Here is a 20,232-nt window from a genome sequence, read left to right as displayed (position 1 = left end):
TCTCGCGTTCAGGGCCCCAAAAATTCTTTCCAAGTGAAACAGTGATTTACTTGTACTTCTTTCAATTTAGTATACTGTATTCACTGATCACAATGTGGTCTCTTCCTTGGTCATTGCGCCTGTAGAAATCATATCACTTTACTTCTTCACTTCAGTACAAGGGGGCACAGATTTGACTATTTGAGTCACGACTAGTTTAGTGTCCATCACCAGAACTGGTTGGAGCGCATCAAATGTTAATGGGTCTTGCTTTCCTTTGCCAAAACTGTTCAATGTTCTAGGATTATCCTGGAAAGCAAAGTTAACCCCTGGATTCTTTTCTCCACTGCCAACGGTCTAGAGCAGTACATTGAGGAACCAACTAGGGAATGGGCTATTTTAGATCTAGTATTGTGCAATGTAAAAGGGCTAATTAATAATCTTGTTGTAAAGGAGCCTTTAGGAAAGACTGACCATAATACGATGGAATTTTACATTAAATTTGAAAGTGATGTAGTTCAATAAGAAACTAGGGTCTTAAATTTAAGCAAAGGAAACTATGAAGGTATGAGGGGCAAATTGGCCATGGTGGATTGAGAAACTATGTTAAAAGGTATGATGGTAGACAGGCAATGGCTGACATTTAAAGAACTAATATATAGTTTACAATAAAAATACATTCCTTTAATACACAAAACCCCAACAAGGAAAGTGTTCCAACCGTGGCTAACAAAAGAAATCAAGAATTGTATTAGAACAAAGGAAGAGGCGTATAAAGTGGCCAAAAAAAATGGCAAGCCTGAGGATTGGAAGCATTTCGGAATTTTGCAGTGGAGAATCAAGAAAAAGATTAAGAAAGGGAAAATAGAACATGAGAGTAAACTAGCGAGAAACATAAAAACGGACTGGAAAAGCTTCTACAGGTATGTAACAAGGAAAAGATTAGCAAAAACAAATGTGGGTCCATTACAAGTAGAATCAGGAGAATTTATAATGGGGAATAAGGAAATGGCAGAGAAACTAAACAAATCATTTGTGTCTGTCTTCACGGAGGAAAATACTAAAAACATCCCAGAAAAATGGAGAATCAAGGGACTAGTGTAAATGAGGAACTGCAAGATATTAATATTAGTAAAAAAAAGTACTAGAGAAATGAATGTAGATAAATCCCCCGGACCTGATGATCTACATCCCAGAGTGTTGAAAGAGGTGCCTTAGAGATAGTAGATGCATTGCTGGTCATCTTTCAAAATTATATAGAAGCTGGAATGGTTCCTGCAGATTGGAAAGTGGCAGATGTAACCCTACTATTTAAGAAAGGAGGAAGAGAGAAAATGGGGAACTACAGACCTGCTAATCTAACATCAGTTGCAGGCAAAATGCTAGAACCTATAATATAGGATGTGATAGCAGGACACTTGGAAAATAATGGTAGGATTGGGCAGAGTCAACATGGATTTATGATAGGGAAAATCATGTTCAACAAACCTGTTGGAATTTATTGAGGATGTAACTAACAGAATAGATAAGGGGGAACCAGTGGCTATAGTATATTTAGATTTTCAGAAAGATTTTCGATAAGATTCCACACAAGCGGTTAGTAAACAAAATTAGAGCACATGGGATTGGGGGGAATATACTGACATGGACTGAGAACTGGTTAACAGACAGAAAACAGAGAGTAGGAATAAATGGGTCATTTTTGGATTGGCAGGCTGTGACTAGTGGGGTACCACAAGGACCAGTGCTTAGGCCCCAGCTATTCACAATCTATATCAATGATTTGGATATAGGGATTAACTGTCATATTTCCAAGTTTGCAGATGACACAAAACCAGGTGGAAGCGTGAGTTGTGAGAAGGATGCAAAGGTGCTTCAAGGGGATTTGGACAGGCTTAGCACCTGGGCAAATATTTGGCAGATGGAATACAATGTGGAAAAATGTGAGGTTATTCACTTTGATAGGCAAAAGAGAAATACAGAGCATTTCTTAAATAGTGAGTGGCTGGTAAGTGTTGAATTTCGAAGGGACTTGGGTGTCCTTGTTGTCAAGAAAACACTATATGCCAAATGAGAAATATTAATTTATCAGTTGAAAACTTACATTAAGCATTTAATGGAGAAAATCCTACAATTAACTTTTAAAAAACTGGCAGCCAAGATGGCCACCACAATTTGCATCCGAAACACTATTGCACATTCCAAGGCCTGAACGGCAACAGAAATCTGAGAAGCCCTGGACCCAGAACAATGGCTTGCCCTCAGTAATTGAATTACCTAGGATTGTTTCATTAGCACGGCAGTCAAGGCAATCCTCACACATTGACTTTGAAAGAGCAAACCCCTCTGAGTGTAAATATTGGCATCCTGGGACTTGTGGAGCTAATTCTGAACCTTGTATCTCGTTAGAAGGTTCCAGAGAATACCCTGAGGCAGTCATGTGACCATCTGCTCATCTCTGAAAAAACTGGGAGTTTTGTTGCACAGATGACAAGAGACAAGCAGTAACTGAGTGTGCGGCAGCAAAGAAGGTTGTGTGCCTCCCTTTCTCTCTCTCCAGAAAACATCAAATTTGAAAACCATCTGCAACTGTGGACCCTCCAAGCCTACAGACTTGCTACAGCCAGAGACCAGGGGAAGAGAGCCACCTACAAATCTGCATCCAAGAAAACCCTGAGCAAAGCGGACCAACCACAAAGTGCACTTTGACCAGCCAAAGACTTCAAGAATACAACTCCAGCCGGAAGACCAGCAAATCATCCAACTTCAAACTGTGCATTTAACTTTTATTTATTCTGGACTGTAGGCCCTGAAAAGTTGGTCAAGTAACGCTTTGTACCCAGCGTGCTCTAAGGCAGCTAAAGATAAGCACAGAACTTGCTGAAATAAGCTAACCGACATGTCAAAACTTGTGGTTAGGGATATGTGACCGTTAGACTAGATTGTTGAACAAGAATAGATAAAAGAGGAACAGATATAGGGGAACGAATGGTGGTTATTGTAAACAAGTCTGGACTTCTGTCCGGGTGGCTAAATGGCTAATGCTTGCCAAAGATGAGATAATGCTTGAAGATTTGTGCAAAACAAGATCATGTGAGTAATGGGTTGAGCAAGGAACCTTCAAAGAATATATAAGGGTTAACACTTGAGGGTATTCTCGGCGAGAACCCAGGAGCAACTCTCGAAGGCAGGACCGAGTCTGGAGGCTCAGTGATCAACCATGACAAGAGACTGATCACCTCTGTGTTGACGGGTAGTATCTTGTACAAGAAGTAAGACTTGTACTTATTTGGTGTCTAAATAAAACTGTTATAAGAATTTGTATGCTTTAAGTGATTCTAGTACTAATAAAGTGAAGTTATATGAGACTTTGGTTTTAGTGCATCTTTGTCTGTCACATCAGTTGATACCCTTCAGAGTAAAAGGCTCAACAGGACTATAATCCAACCAAAAAACCTACTTTAAACTTTGTAATCTATTTGTGTGCGTGAACGTGTAGCTTTTTAAAAATTATTTTAGATCAGGTTTAACTTGTTGAGTATAATAAACTTACCTCTTTCTTGTTTAAACTCAAGAAAACCTGTCCGATTGGTTCTTTCATAATCACATTAAAGGGAAAAGGTAAAATGATCACTAAGTTGGTAAGCACAACCACTGTTTAAAAGGAATAAACCCTGTTGTGGTCAAATAAGAGGAAGGGCAAGAGGGGCGAACGTGACCTCCTCCTCACCTTGGCCATGAGTCACGGAAAACTAACATGCAGGTACGGCAAGCAATTAAGGCGGCAAATGGTAGGTTGGCCTTCATTATAAAGGTGATTTGCATATTGGAGTAAAGATGTCTTACCGCAATTATATAGAGCCTTGGTGAGACCGCACCTGGAGATTGCTGTGCAGTTTTGGTCTCCTTACTTAAGGAAAGATATACTTGCCATAGAGGGAGTGCAATGATTCACCAAACTAATTGCTGGGTTGGAGGAATTGTCCGATGAGGGAAGATTAAATAGACTTGGCCTTTATTCCCTGGAGTTTAGAAGAATGAGAAGTGATCTCATTGAAACATACAAAATTCTTACAGGGGTCTACAGGAGGGAGGTTTCCCATGGATGGGGAGTCTAGAACCAGGGGCACAGTCTCAAAATAAGGGGCAGGCCATTTAGGACTGAGATGAGGAGGCATTTCTTCACTCAGAGGGCAATGAATCTTTGAAATTCTCTGCCCCAGAAGGCTGTGGAGGCTCAGTCATTGAGTATGTTTAAGATTGAGTGATAGATTTCTACATTTTAAAAACATCAAGGGTTACAGGGTAGTGCAGGAAAAGGTGAAGTAAATCAGGCATGATCTCACTGAATGGCAGAGAAGGCTTGAAGGGCTGAATGGCCTAGTCCTGCTCCTATTTCTGTTCTCTGCCCTGCATCCTCACCTGCAAGAACCCATCTGAGGAGCACATTGACTTGTCACCGGAGACTGTATATTTAGCTGCCTCTGTTGCTCCATCCCCTTTTCCAGAACCAAACGTTTCCCCACCTTAGCCCTCAAGCCACAGTTTTCTCATTTCTTTTCCATCTACCTCCTGCTCCCTTCACTCCCGTTGCCACAAAACCACCGATTGCCCAATTTTCTTTCCTGGCCCCCATGCTTGCTGACATTATAAAATGGTTCCCTCTCCTCAGGTACCTGCCTTCCCCTCTCAATTAAATCATCCAAGAAACTAACCCTTCTGACCCCTCTGTCCTTGCAAACTACAGATCATCTCCAACCTACCTTTCCTCCTCCAATGCTTTGAATGTGTTGTTGCCTCCCAATTTTGCACTATCTTTCCCACAACTGTATTTGAATCTCTCCAATCAGGTTTCTTCCCCTGCCACTTCATTGAAAGGGCCTTAACTAAAGTCAAAAACAGTCTTTCTACAGTCTTTGACACAGTTGACCACACCGTTGTTCTCTAACACTTCTCCATTAACCAGCTTGGTTTAAACTTGATTCCACTCTTATCTATCTGACATAGCAAGAACAACTCTGGCAATGGCTTCTGTTCCCACCCCACACTATTACTTTTGGAGTCCCCCATGGACCCATCATAAGCCTCCCTCCAGCTCCCGACCCTTTGCAACTTGACACAGGATTAGGTTCAACATGCATGTTGAGAACATCCAGCTCCATCTCCCAACAGCCCCTTATGACTGCTTATCCAATGTCCAGTCTTGGATCAGCTTTAACTTCCTCCAGCTATTCTGTGTGGTCTCCGTCGCACTCTGCTTCTTTGCCACTGATTCCATCTCTCCCCAGCCACGGTCCCAGGCTGAACCAGACCATTTGTAACTGACGCCTTATTCAACCCAAGCGGAGCGTCCAATTCCATATTCTCTCCATCACAAAAACAGCCTACTTCCACCTCTAGCATTGCCCATATCCACTCCATCTGTTCAAGAAAACTAATCCATACCTGTCATTTTCAGTCTTGTACTCTCCTGGACAGCCTCCCACCTTCACCCTCGGCAAACTTCAGCTCATCCAAAATTTGGCTGCACATTGGTGCTAACCTGCACCAACTCCCACTCACCCATCATTCTTACCTCACTGACCTACATTGGCTCCAAGTGCACCATTACCTCAACTTTTAAAATTCAGAAACACTTGCCCAAGCTCTGTAGCTCATTTAAGTGCCTGCTGAGCTATCGGGGCTAAGGGATGGTAGATTTTAGTACACTCGAGACAGTGTTTCCTCTCCACTCCCCCAAGAGTGACCACACTCTTACTAATCAGACCCATTGCCCAAATATTAAATCGGAAGCAGTCACTAGCATAGTGTAGCGCATCATACAATATTTATTCAATATCCATTTGATTGTGTAAACAATTATTGTTTCTTATAGTTTAATAAAACTTTAAATACAATTACTTGTCACTGATGTAATACAATAAATTGTGAAGATCGAAGTCCTTCAGCGGTAGCCACTGCGCAATTGCCACTTGTTCACACCCCACACTTCCTGCAGGCAATGGGCTAAGACACTGATAAATTAAGACGTGAAATCCTTTGGTCCTTGGGATAAGTCTGCCGCCACCAGTGTCCTCCCTATACACAGCCTCTGCAGCTGTAAAACATTACAGGCCTCTGTGCAACTCATTGCATTGCAAGGAAATGCCCTTGCACCGTGCTGTGTAGATTAGCATTTCGCTGCTGGTCCAGTTTATGCTGCGAAGATATTAAGTCTCGACTTGCCAGATAGGGATTCATTCATGTGAAAGCAAGTCGGTCTTGCATTTACATAGTGCCTTTTCAGGATGTCCCAACAAGATTCATTGAAGTGCTTTTTGAAGTATGCTCACAGTTGTAATGTAGGAAACACAGCAGCCAATTTATGCACAGCAAGGTCTCACAAAGAGCAATGCATTAATGACTAGATATTCTGTTTTAGTGATGTTGGTCAAGCATGAATAATTGCCAGGATAACTCCCCTACTCTTCCTCGAATAGTGCCAAGGTACCCATTACGTCCAACAAAAAGGACAGGCGGGACCTTCGTTTAACATCTCATCTGAAAGATGGCACCTCTGAAAATGCAGCACTCCCTCAGCACTGCACTGGAGTATCAGCTTAGATTTTGTGCTCAAGGATCTGGAATGGGAACGAAGTCATTACCTTTTAACTCATACGCCACGGTGCTACTGACTGAGTCATGGTTGACAGAAAGGCAAAAAAAAAGACCACATATTAAGAGAGAGACAAGATCTGAAGGCAGTCTGTGGGTGGTAGGGTACACTGACCGTTCCAGCCCTGCTCCATTTCATCAGACTGTTACCAGGGCTCCAACGTTAGACTATAAGAGATTACATAAACCAGATGTGTATGCCCTGGAATGTAGAAACTAAAGCAGTGTTTTGATTTGTGGGAGGCAAGGGGGTGGTGGTAGTAGGAGAGAGGGAGAATTTTCCGTTGGTGAGGGAGTCTAGGACAAGGGAACATAACCTTAAAAATCAGAGAAAGGCCATTCAGGAGAGAAAAGCGTGCAACTTTCTCCCACAAAACGCAGGTGTTAACTCAATCAATTTTAAATCTGAGGTCGATAGATTTTTGCTAGCCAAGGTTTCAAGGGATATGGAGCCACGGTGAGTGAATGGAGTTACGATAACCAGCCATGATCTCACTGAATGGTGGAATGGGGAGGGCCTGAATGGCCTCCTCCTGTTCCTAAGTTACACTCAGCCCCTGATTTGAACACTGAGTTATAAACCGGAGCCGTGGAGTCTCCCAGCAGGAGGGAGATCCATGCTCTGGGTCACACACCAGCAATGTGGCAGAGGTATTGAAAAGTGACCGATGTCTGAGGGACAATATCCCAGGAAGGGAGAAAATGCTTCGAGAAGCGAGTTGGAGCAACCATGAGGAAGGGTTAATTCACAAACTGGAAATGAGGTAGTGATTCATTGCTAAGTGAGGTTTGATTCATAAAATGTCAACCTTTGACCTCTGACCCACCCACTGGTTCAATGGCTCTGCTGTGGGGGGTAGTTGAAGGTAGAAACATTTGAGCACAGATCCACCTGAGGTGTGTACACATACTGGAGAGTCTCCCGCAAGAGCTCTCTTTAACCTTTCAATAATTGCGGCATGGTAACGGGAAATGTAGGGGTGACGATTGAGAAGCAGCGAGCATCTACTCTCCCAGCAGAGACAGAGCTCTAACAGGAGAACATCGGTCCAAGGTGCCTGGGGAATCTTGGCAAGGGGGTGGGGTGATGGCAAAGCTTGTCAGCTGATGGGCTTCCAGTTATCGATCGGTAAATAAAGATCCAGGACTGGCTCCTCCTACTGCTGCTTTCTCATCTGTCGTCGCTCCTGGCGCCTCTGTTTCTTTTCAGAAATATCTGGATTGGTGGGGGGCTCTGCAGTAAACCACGGTCCCAGGATGTTCACCCACAGCAGGTAAAGGGCCCTTCCTGGTGCCTGAAACACATTACAGCCAGTCAAATAGTCAGTCCGGGCATACAGGTTCAACGGGAATCTTTATCGCATTTCATTAGCTATAAAGCGCTTTGGGACATCTGGAGGTTGTGAAAAGTTCTATAGAAAATGCAACCTCTTTCTTTTGGTAGATACACAAAATGAAGATAGTTGGATTGGGAAGATTTATTCAGAGTCTTTGATGCTTCCATCCACTGCACAGGTCCACAGGTGGTGGCAACTGTGGCTCAGTTGGTGGCACATGAATCACTCTAGAAGCCTGAGCACATAATTCAGGCTGACACTCCTGTGCAGTACTGAGGGAGTGTGACTCTGTTGGAGATGCCATCTTTCGAGATATTAAACTGAGACCGAGTCTGCCCTCTGAGGTGGACATAAACTATCCCACGACACTAGTTCAAAGAACAGAGGAGTTGTCCCTGGTGTTCTGGCCAATATTTATCCTGCAACCAAGGTCTAAAAGGCACTAAGACCAATTACACTGCTCCACCGTGGCAATGAATGAGACCAGTTCTCTCAGTATGGATAAGTGGTCGAATTGGAGATCCTATTAGTCAGAGCTACTCACTGGGGGAAGTGAAACCTTGAGTATTTAGGCACGACTTCAATCACAATGAAAAACCTTACCCAGACACAGAGAAGTGCTGGTTGGCAAGGTATTGAATATGGGATTTATGTTGCATTTCCCACATCTGCTTTGGAGGCTTTTTGGACAGGCAAGTAGACAGTTGTGCACCCGTGCAATCTGACCTGTGTAGGCACAGTCTTTAAACTAAATTGCCTCTCTGAATGGCTTGGGCTGAGCAACGGCTGCCATCCTCACTTTATGGCAGTGGGGGGCCTGTACAACTTGTTCTTCTGTGCATGGATCTCATTACTTCTCTAGCTGCCCCTCATCCATAAACCAGTAATCAACATGTAAATAGCAACTCCCTCTGCAAGTTGAAGAGCTGGTGAATGCAGTGACAACTTACCAGAAGCCACAAGTACCAGAAGTACATGGATACACAGCTGAGGACCTGCAGGATGGCGGTAAGTAAGATCATATCCTTCAAATGCCTGCAAGGCAAGGAACAGCAGGTTAACACCAACGGAGCTGAACTCTACATAGCAGCTCGTCTAACTTTACAGGTGCAACAACTTGCATTTATATATCGCCTTTCACCTGGTAAATCAGCCCAGTGCTTCACAGGAGCAAAGAAAAAGACACTGAGCCACACAAGGAGATATTAGGGCAGAATGAAAGAAAGTTCGGTCGAAGAGGTAAGTCTTAAGAAATACCCTAAAGGAGGAGAGAAAGGTAGAGACGGTTACAGAAGAAATTCCAGACTTGGGCTACTGAAAGCATGGTGAATGGTGCAGCAATGAAAATCAGGAATGTGCAAGTGGCTAGAATTGAAGGAGCACATATGAGCATTGTAGGGATGGAGGGGGTGAACAAGTGCAACCAATGCACTCAAAGGCTCAGTTAGTATTTAGATGCAAAGACATAACCATGAAAGAAATCTCCCCTAAGCCAGCATACTTTAATACTGTGAGCAGGCAGGAGAGTGCAAACACCTGGCTTCCCTTCTTGGGGGTGGGGGACTCCACCCTAGGTTGTCAGCTTCTCCTACTTTGTCAAACCCGATCCACGGGCTTTCAATCCTTCTCCTTTCCCAGAGTTGCCAGCCACTGCCTCAGCTATTCGGGCGTTCCTTGTTCCACTGCTGCCTTTACTACTTCTCTCTAATTTAAAGATCACCTCAGCTATCTTAACCTCCTGGTTTCTGTTAAGCAGGTTACAGTTCATTCACATTGATACTGCCTCATCTTTGTTTTTACCCCCTCCCCTTCATTCAGATTCAGGCCAATGTTCACTGCTCAAGCTCACAATCGAACTGGACATTACCTGTCACTCCAGAAACACACAACAGTAAACAGCAATGCTTTTGGGAAGCTGGGTGGGGCTGCGGGGGAGGGGGTGCAGTGTAGCTATATGGTGATGAACGAAAGTAGCTCCACCCTACTGGATAGTCATTAATATTCACTGCTACTGCTGTCACTCATTTCTAGGGTCAGTCACTGCTCATTTCCCTCTACCCTTGTCCTGCCCCATCTCAATTCAAGCAAAGGTTTCCTCTCTCTCCAGCTGAAGATGTTGGTATCCAGTGCCATTGTTCCAAAGGACCATAGGCACTTCTCCCCATGGGAGACATACGGTTGGTGATGTATAGCTTGAGGGTCACCACTCCTCAAGCATGGGGCAAGGCGAGGGGGCAAGCCTCCATGAACAACCACAGCCGGTACGGGAATTGAACTTGTGCTGTTGTCGTCTTTCTACATCACACTCTAGCCATCTAGCCAACTGAGATAATCGACCCCCCCACCCCCGTGGGCTAGCAGACATCTGTCACTCCCCTGTGGCAAGTTATCAAGTAGACAGTGATCATTGGGTGGAAACCCTGGCTGATTATCCATTACCCCAAGCTCCCCACAACACCGAGGCAAGCTGAGAGCAGTTAGTTTACACAAAAAAGGATAGTTTCCTCTTGTTTGCACAGGGATTTGGTTGTAACAAGGGCACATTCGTATAAAAAACAGAAAATGGTGGAAACAGTCAGCATGTCAAGCAGCCTATCTTAGGGGAGAGAGAGAGCGGGAATTTCAGGTCAATGACCTTTCATCAGAACGGGAAAATGTTAGAGATGCAACAGGTTTTAATCAAAGAGCCAGGCAAAGAACAAAGGAGAAGATTTGTGATCGGGTGGAGGGCAGGAAAGATTAAAGGGCAAAGGGGATAATGATGCAAGGCAAAAATGCTGGAAATTAATAAAAAAGCAAAATACTGCAGATGCTAGAAATCGGAATCAGAAAAAGGTAGAAATACTCAGCAGGTCAGGCTGCATTTTTGGAAAAAGACAGACTAGCATTCATATAGTGCCTTTCATGATCACCAGATGTCTCAAAGCACTTTACAGCCAAAGTACTTTAGAAATGTAGTCACTGTTGTAATGTACGAAACACGGCAGCCAATTTATGCATAGCAAGATCCCATAAACAGCAATGTGATAATGACCAGATAATATGTTTTTGTGATGTTGGTAGAGGGATAAATATTGGCGAGGACACCAAGGATAACTCCTCTACTCCTCCTCGAAATAGTGCCATGGAATCTTTTACTTTCACCCGAACAGGCAGACGGGGCCTCAGTTTAACGTCTCAACTGAAGGACGGCACCTCTGACAGTGCAGTACTCTCTCAGTATTGCACTGGAATGTCAACTTTGATTTTTGTGCTCAAGCCCTGGAACCTTGTGACTCACAGGCAACGGTGCTACCAACTAAGCCATGGCTGATACTAGAGAAATGATGAAAGGTCATTGACCTAAAATGTAACTGTTTATCTCTCCAAAAACGCTGCCTGACCTGCTGGAAATTACTAAGTATTGTTTCCAGGAATCAAAGTAATCACATTGTGTTTCACCTCTAGCTAAATCCACTTTACAAACCAAAGAACATCCAGTGGAGACTCAGATGGTAAGAGTCCAAATGGGCTATTCGGCATAAGTCAGATACCTGCAGCACTTTGGACACTCACTCTGCTATACCTTGCTCCATGTTCAGGTCAATGCCTCCGTTGAGTAGGGCGTGGTCCTCAGAGAACACGGGCTGTGCCATTCCCTGCATCCACCGGTAACTGAAGCTGTAGACGAGGAGGGCGAAGGCCAGCAATCCCTGTCATCAAAAGAGAAAGGGCTCCATTAAAAGGAAGCCAGAGATACTGAGCTGGTTTATTTCATTTTCCGCCTCATTAAAAATCCCTGTTCTGTACTGTCCACCCAAATATCATTGCAAGTTCTAGGATTCTATTCTATAAGTTTCTAAGATATTGTCAATGCTTTCCTCCCTCAGCCTTTACATAGAACCACTTTTCATCCTTGATGATTTCAACCTCCATCTCAACTTTTCTTGTTCTGAATTTACCGCCCTCCTTTCCTCCCTAAATCTTTACCTCCAAGTGATTTCTCCTACCCACATACATGGCCACCGCTCAATCGTGTCATCTCACGTCTTGCTACTCAATACCACAGATAAGGCAATCTCTGATAATTTCCATGCATCACTCTCCACCCATATTCCCCTTCCCCTCCTGCCGCCGCCACCCCCCCCACTACTTTGTTTCCACTCCTGGAAAAACCTCTCCCTCAAGTCACTTACCACTGTACTTTCAAATTCCCAACTCTATCCTTCAACCTACAGTTCATGACGACATTTCAGCAACTACTCATTTAATAAATCACACCCTCTCTACCACCTATAATGCCCTTGTCCCCATTAGAACTATTACTGTTTCCCACCCTAATCATTCCCCGTGGAATACCCCTCATCTCCACATCCTTTAGTCCAAGGGACCCAAATTTGAACGCCTTTGGCAAACAACTGGTTTAACCATCAATCACCAGATCTGGTTGAATCACAAAGCATTAGCTAATTATGCTCTCCATCACTAAGACTGCTCACTATTCAAAGATCATCTCCAGGTTCTCTCCTCCACCACAAACCATCTTGTAAATCACCCTCCCTGCTTTCCCCATTCACACCTCCAACAAGAAGTACAGGGAGCTCGTGAACGTTTTTGTCACAAAGAATCGAGACTATCTGTTCAGCTGTCACGGTTGCTTCCCTCCTTTCCCCTAGTCCACTGGAAGAAACGTTCAAAATGTTCCCCGCGGTCCTATCCTTGAATTCATTGTCTTGCTGTAGATTATATCCCATCTCCTGCAATACTTTTGCTGACCTCATGTTGTCCATGAGCCCCAACTCCTACTCCCTGCAACCTATTCCGCAGTTCTCAAAGAGTGGTGCCCATGGGCCCGCCAGGTGGCGGCGAAGGTCCTCCAGGTGGTCCACGGGCTGGTCCAAAATGCAAATCACTGACCGGCAACGGCATGGCCGAGGCCATACAAGATAGCAGGCCAGAACCCTCATCCCCACAAGGCGCGTGACATCACAAAACCAGACCAGCTCCCACATGCACAGCACGAGTCGTCATAAGTGCGAGCAACAACAATGTAGTTTTATAAGATTTATGTTACTGTTGATTTTGTTTGATTGATGTAGATGTAGGATAAGTACTAGTTTCAGAAGATTTTTGTGATGATTTTATAGCATTAGAATGTTTCATATAAACATTAATACAGAGCAAGTTTATATGAAAATGTCTATATAAATTAATAATTTACTAATATGCAATTACAACATAAGGTACATAGATTTATTACATTTGGTAGTGAAAAATCAGCCAAGTATTTACAGTTTCCATAAGTTCTCATTAATTCTGATGAGCTTTTTTGCGATGAGAAGGGGAAGTGGGTGGGATAGGACTAGTAGGTGGTGTCATGCTAGGCCCCCACCTACCCATGAATGAGGCACATTAATCTTGTCATGAACATTGACTTTAAACTGTTGCTGGAGTGAGGAAAGGACTTGTTAAACAGATCAGCTGTTGCTGGAAAAGACATTTGCATATTAACAGACAGTGCATGGAAGGACAAAGGACCATTCCCTAACACATTCAACCCACAATGGACCATGATCACCAGGTATTGTGTGTAAGAGGAGCATTCCAAAGACTGCTAAGGTGATACAATCCAAAACTCGTTAGACCAGCTACTCACATGACTAACTGGTTGTTCCAGGGTTTTTTTTTGAACTGGCCACAGAGAGTTTGAACTTAAAAACTGTTTGCTCCTGGATTGAGAAGATCGCTCCCGTCTGCTCCCACCTCTTTCTCACAAGCCTCTGAATTCACTGAAGACACATGAACCGTAAGAGAAAAAAGTCTCCTACAGTGAACAAGGTTGAAGAATACTGGGCCCCAACGAAAAGCAAAAACTACCTACAATCAAGGACTCTACAGCAAAGGTCTGCTAACTGACCCGAACCTGAGGGGACCTGAATACACGTGCCGGGTTCAGGTCGGGCTTTCGGGCTCAGGTTGAGTCAGGCCGGGTGTAGGTCGGACACACACAGTACTACCTATTGCTCTGCTGGGAGGAAAAGGGAAGTTTAGTAACTAAGCATCAAAATCTGAATAGCCTGCCTATGCTGGGAGTCTGGGACATCAAGGAGGGAAACGTGCATCCAGACTCCACAGACTCTGAGTCTGCACAATGAGCTTTTCTATGATGTCATCACGCTCAGTGTTTTCTCTTGACTTCATAACTGAGCTGCAGCACTCTAAAATGAAGTGGGGAATGGACTAATTAGTGTAATTTTTCTGATGTACCAGAGAGCTGAATGAGCTCTGAAAATAAAAGATACAACAGCTAGATCTTACATTAGCTTCCCCATTAGATTGGGAGGTACTCATTAACGGTTCCAAAAAACTACTTTGATATTCTTCCTTGATGTGTCCTAATTTTTTTGGAATTCTCAGTATCATCTTAATGGCAGACTTGGTATCTCTTTAATAGATTTTCCCATGACTTGTTTGACTACGGTGGCTATTGTAGAGGTTACAGGATGGGAGGGTAACTAGTCTGAACTAGAATCTGGGCCCAAACTAGTCAAAAGCATAAAGGTGATAGCCAAAGTTCTAAGTTTTGCATTCCGTACACCATCAACATTCTATGTTAGCAATCTGTCGAGATTGTAATTATGCTGAAGTTTTTACTTTTTATTTTTCTTCCATTCCATACATCCAAAAGTGGTAAGTACAGTGAGTGCACTATGGATGTAAAACGAATGCTGTCAAGTGGAGAAAGAGAACATTCTGGTGGTTGGCTCGGGTCGGGTTTTTTTTTTCCAGACCTGAGCAGGCCACTCTACAGGTGAGCTCAAAGAACCGTAACAAAAACTCTTCAGATATTGCCTCACACTTTTCACTTGATTTTTTTCTTCTGCTCTTTTCTGTCTCTATTTGCATGTATGTATCGCATTTGCATGCTAATGTGGGCGCGTTGTGTATCTGTAGGCGTCAACTGAATTAAAGTTTAAGTTTAAGAAATTTCAATCTTTCTTCTTTAAAGCTAAGAAAACCCGTTTGTGCTGGTTTCTTTGCCTTCTAGTTGGAAAGTGGTGAACAAGGATTCACCGAGGGGGAGCTAAAAACACGGTGTGTTTAAAATTAAACCTTGTTACTGTAAGACCAGGTGAAGGCTGAAATGGACCCCCTAGACACCTTTCTCACCTGGTCATAACAGTGGTCCGTAGAATCTTTTGCCCCACCAAAGTGATCCACAGATGAAAACATTTGAGAATCACTGTCCTATTCCAACCAAACTGCCCACCTGTCAATTTCCTTTCCTGATATTCCATATTTAACTGATATTGTTAACATTTTCGTCTCCTCAGGTACTGTCCCCACCCCTCTCCTCAAAAGAACTACCCTTGACCCCTCTGTCCTTGCAAACTACCATCCTATCTCCAATGTCCCTTTTCTCTCCAAGGTTCTTGAATGTATCGTCACTTCCCAAATTTGCGCCCATCTTTCTCACAATTCCATGCTTGAATCCCTCCAGTTAGGTTTCCTTCCCAGCCATAATCCTGCATTTGCCCTCAACCACATTCTTTGTGGCTATGACCATGATAAACTATCCTTCCTCACCCTTCTCCATCTATCTGCAGCCCGCGACAGTTGACCACACCACCCGCCTCCGCCCAGCTGGGTGGAACTGCCTTGATTCTTACCTATTGAATCGGAGCTAGAAAATCCACAATGGCTTCCCCTCCCACTCCTGCACCGTTACCTCAGGTGTACATCAAGGATCTACCCTTGAACACTACCATTTCTCATTTACGTTACCCTTCATCATTAACATCTAAAAACATATCGGGTTTCACATGTTTACGTTGATGACACTCAGCTCCATCTCGCCACCACCTCTCTCGACCCTTCCAATGTCTCTGATTTGTTCCGTTGCTTGTCCAACATCCAATACTGGATAAGCAGAATTCTCTCTAACTAAATATTGGGAAAACAGAAGCCATTGTCTTTGGTCGCCACCACAAACTCTGCTCCCTGACTACCATTTCCATCACTGGCCCAACACCCCCTCAAGCTGCTGAGACTTGCTGAGGTACGAGCTTCATCAGCTCTTCAGTGCTGATTGCCTAAGGGGCCAATTCGTCACCTACAAATCTACATTCAACAGGGTAGTCGACCATGCCCTGGGTGGGTGTGGGCAGGTGAGCTCACTGTCGAGCCCCATTCTGGCCACCGTAACAGGACAACTTTTTTCCGGGGGATCGGTGGGAGGCGATAAGCAATCGACTCGGGGATGTTCTGCTCAGCGTGGCTCAGTTACACACTGCCCTCTACCAACTCAACTCGAGAGAACGGAGGCTGTGCCTCTGAAACAAATGGTGCTCCACCATGAACATGTGTTTGGGGAAAGCTTGTGTTGTGTTATGGAAGCTCCTCTCTCTTCAAAGTACTAAAAGGTCTCTCTCAAATAACCTCATAACCTTCTGCTTTTCTGCCTGGTCAAAGTCAGACAGCCACAATCCCATCACTGAATCAGTCTGTGAATTTGGTTTTTGCTGGAGGTTTGAGCACAGCCCACGAGACCCATGGATAAAGGTGAGGTGTTAAAGGAGGGAGGGGCCCGTCGCAACAGCTTCTAGGGGAAGGGGATCAGGCGACCACAGCAACAGGTTCATCCACAATAAAGGAACAAATAGGAGGCATAGAGCTGATTCTTCAGACTTACCCAGGTCCAAAACGTGACTGAACTGTAGAAGAGGAAGAGGTTTACTGCCCCATAAATAGCCTATGGGAGAGACAATGCAGCCATTAGTAAGACAGCAACAAAACATAGGGCATCCTGTCTCCTGCTCCAGTGCAGTGAGAACAGGGAGCAAACACACACCGCACCACACTGGAACAGGAGATGGCAACAGGAAGCAACTCCACGCACCTGCGTGTAACTGAGCCACACCAAGCAGAACATCACCGTAGTCATTTCCTTATCGCCACCCAAGCACTGGTCCCATCCACACCCCCTCATACTTGCTTGAAATCGTGCAGCCGGGGAGAGCGGGGGCACCCTGCAGGGCCAGACGCTGCCGAGCAGGGAGCAAGGGACCCAAGAGACAGAAGGTCAGACACTGCTGGAATGAAGCGAGAGTGTACAGCTTGGAATGTGGAGACTGCCCCTAGGGATCATCTGCCAAAGAGGCAGTTTGGGAATTTACGAATGGAAAGACTTAGATTATTCATGGAGGAGAGGAGTGGAAGGGGGTGAGTGACACTGGAAAGGACATAGAGCAAGCAAACTTCACCCAATGGAAAAGGGAAAAGAACATGGTAAAAATGCAACTCAGAAAACCCACCAACAGCTGTTACCAATAGCGGCAGAGGCAAGTCCATGTGCATAGGTAAACTGGTTTGCCCAAAGATTGTAAGCAGTGATGCAGCCCCGACTTCGAGTTTAGATACCAGTCCCTCAGACACGTCCCACACAGATACGCACAAACCATTAACTCACATTAGCTCCCAAAATAATTCTCAGGTAGAATGTCAGTGTCTCCTTGTTCTCTTCAAAAATCTGCTTCTTCCCTTTTGTTCCAACCTTGCCTCCTTTTGGCTGCTCAAACAAGAAAGGAAATAATTTTATCAGCATCAGGGACGTATGGAGATGGGATTATGACTCTGCATTTTAAACGGTATCAGCACAGCACAAACAAAATCCTGAAGAAATAAACACAGAAAATGCTGGAAATACACAGCAGGTCAGGCAACATTTGTTGAGAGAATCTCTCTCATGTACAGGCTCACCCATTTTCAAATACCTGCTGCCCTTTTTATAACCATCACACTGATGACATTTCATATCACCCAATCATTTTCTATTGGGCAGTTCACAGGTCTACTGACCTCAGTAATTGTATGTCTGATTTTCTCAACCCTTAGAGTTATGTGTTTGCCTGTGGCTCGAGGTCTGAAGAAGGGTTACACTCCCAAGTGATCAGAAACTGACTTCTCTTTGTTTCAATTCTGTCTTGGGTAGCATGTTGGAAAGTACATGTGTAAACATCTGGTGAGGACAGTGATGAAGTCAATCCCATTCACCCACTGTTGGATACCTGGGAGGGAAAGCACTGTCTCCAGGCCCAACGGAGGAAACAGAGGTGGGCAGGGGTTAGGCCAAGGCAACCAGGAGAACAAATACACAGTATAGTGACCAAGTCTGTGTTAATAAGGCCATTGCAAAGTGTTCTACAGAACCACACAGATTAGCAATCTCCCAGGTTCGATCGTTGGCGATGCTGAGTTGCTGGGATTGAGCTGGGACGGGAGGGGTCAGTTTACAAGCGAGGTGGAGGGGCAGCAACGGCCGGAAACTGGCGTCCTCCTCCCCGCCCGGCTGGGGAACCCTCGCCCCACACTCACCGCCATGGCTCCGGCTCCTCACGGCTATGCCGCTGAATCCAATCGGGGCTATTTCAGACGCCAGTTCCTCTCCCCGCTCACAGATACTGCTCGGACTCAGACAGCTGGAAAACCCGCTCCACACCATCTAAAGAGGCGCCGACTGAACAGCTCAGCACTCCCTACCCAATTCCGGCGCACCGTGATGCCGTCATGTGGGGAGGGGGCGGAGCTGAGGTATGAGGCCCCGCCCCTTTGGGAGGAATCTGTTTTGAACAGCTAATGCTAACAGGTATGAAAACAAGAAACAAAAAACAAGAAATGCTGGAATCACTCAGCAGGTCTGGCAGCATCTGTGGAAAGAGAAGCAGAGTTAACGTTTCGGGTCAGTGACCCTTCTTCGGAACTGACAAATATTAGAAAAGTCACAGATTATAAACAAGTGAGGTGGGGGTGGGGCAAGAGATAACAAAGGAGAAGGTGCAGATTGGACCAGGCCACATAGCTGACCAAAAGGTCACGGAGAACAGGCAAACAATATGTTAATGGTGTGTTGAAAGACAAAAGCATTAGGACAGATTAGGTGTGAATACACTGATCTGTACTAATGCTTTGTCTTTCAACACACCATTAACATATTGTTTGCCTGTTCTCCGTGACCTTTTGGTCAGCTATGTGGCCTGGTCCAATCTGCACCTTCTCCTTTGTTATCTCTTGCCCCACCCCCACCTCACTTGTTTATATCTGTGACTTTTCTAATATTTGTCAGTTCCGAAGAAGGGTCACTGACCCGAAACGTTAACTCTGCTTCTCTTTCCACAGATGCTGCCAGACCTGCTGAGTGATTCCAGCATTTCTTGTTTTTTGTTTCAGATTTCCAGCATCCGCAGTATTTTGCTTTTATGAAAACAAGAAATGCTGGAAATGCTCAGCAGGTCAGGCAGCATTTGTGGAGAGAGAGGCAGAGTTAACGTTTCAGGTTAGTGACCCTTCATCAGAATTAGCAAACAAAACAGGTGAGTGGCTGTACCTCATGTGGGGCCTGTTTTTGGTACATCTTGCACTGACACCGATAGGAAAGCAAAAATACTGCCGATGCTGGAAATCTGAAATAACAACAGAAAATGCTGCAAATACACAGTAGGTCTGGCAGCATCTGTGGAGCGAGGAAGAGTTAACCTTTCAGGTCAATGACCTTTAATTAGGAGTGACACTGAGTTGTCCCATTGTCACCGAACAGTAATAAAAAGCAAGACTTACATTTCTATAGTGACTTCCACAACCTCAGGACGTCCCAAAGCACTTTACAACCAATAAAGCACATTTAAAGTTTTGTCACTGTTGTAATTTTGGAAACACAGCACAACAAGCTCCCATAAATAGTAATGTGATAATGATCAGATAATTTGTTTATGTGTTGTTAATTGTTGGATCAATCTTGACCCAGGATACCAGGGATAACTTTCTTGATCTTCTTTGAAATAGTGCTATGGGATCTTTTACTTCCAGCTGAGCGAGCAGACAGGGCCTTGGTGTAATCTTCTTCTCTTTGGCCTCCTTGTCTCGAGAGACAATGGGTAAGCGCCTGGAGGTGGTCAGTGGTTTGTGAAGCAGTGCCTGGAGTGGCTATAAAGGCCAATTCTAGAGTGACAGGCTCTTCCACAGATGCTGCAGATAAAATTGGTTGCCGGGGCACAGTTGGCTCTCTCCTTGCGCTTGACTTTTTTCCTGCCAACAGCTAAGCCTGTTTGATTCGCCAACCTTTAGCCCTGCCTTTATGGCTGTCCGCCAGCTCTGGCGATCACTGGCAACTGACTCCCACGACTTATGGTCAATGTCACAGGACTTCATGTCGCGTTTGCAGATGTCTTTAATGTGGAGACATGGACGGCTGGTGGGTCTGATACCAGTGACGAGCTCGCTATACAAT

General features: G+C 44.7%; 1 protein-coding gene across 1 annotated transcript; it reads right to left on the bottom strand.

Moving 5' to 3' along the window:
• Positions 1–5,787: 5,787 nt before the first annotated feature.
• tmem208 (transmembrane protein 208) lies at positions 5,788–18,492 on the bottom strand. The gene is made up of 6 exons (XM_068049958.1): positions 18,324–18,492; positions 17,419–17,517; positions 16,642–16,701; positions 11,526–11,662; positions 8,921–9,005; positions 5,788–7,928 (listed from the first exon to the last, which is right to left on the bottom strand). Exons 1-6 carry the CDS (start codon positions 18,327–18,329, stop codon positions 7,791–7,793), a joined length of 525 nt encoding a protein of 174 aa, XP_067906059.1. The 5' UTR covers positions 18,330–18,492; the 3' UTR covers positions 5,788–7,790.
• Positions 18,493–20,232: the final 1,740 nt, after the last annotated feature.

Source organism: Heterodontus francisci, chromosome 17 (assembly GCF_036365525.1).
Source record: "Heterodontus francisci isolate sHetFra1 chromosome 17, sHetFra1.hap1, whole genome shotgun sequence".
Lineage (NCBI taxonomy): Eukaryota > Metazoa > Chordata > Chondrichthyes > Heterodontiformes > Heterodontidae > Heterodontus > Heterodontus francisci.
Note: the sequence above shows the minus strand (reverse complement) of the source record. Positions and strands in the feature narration are given on the sequence as shown.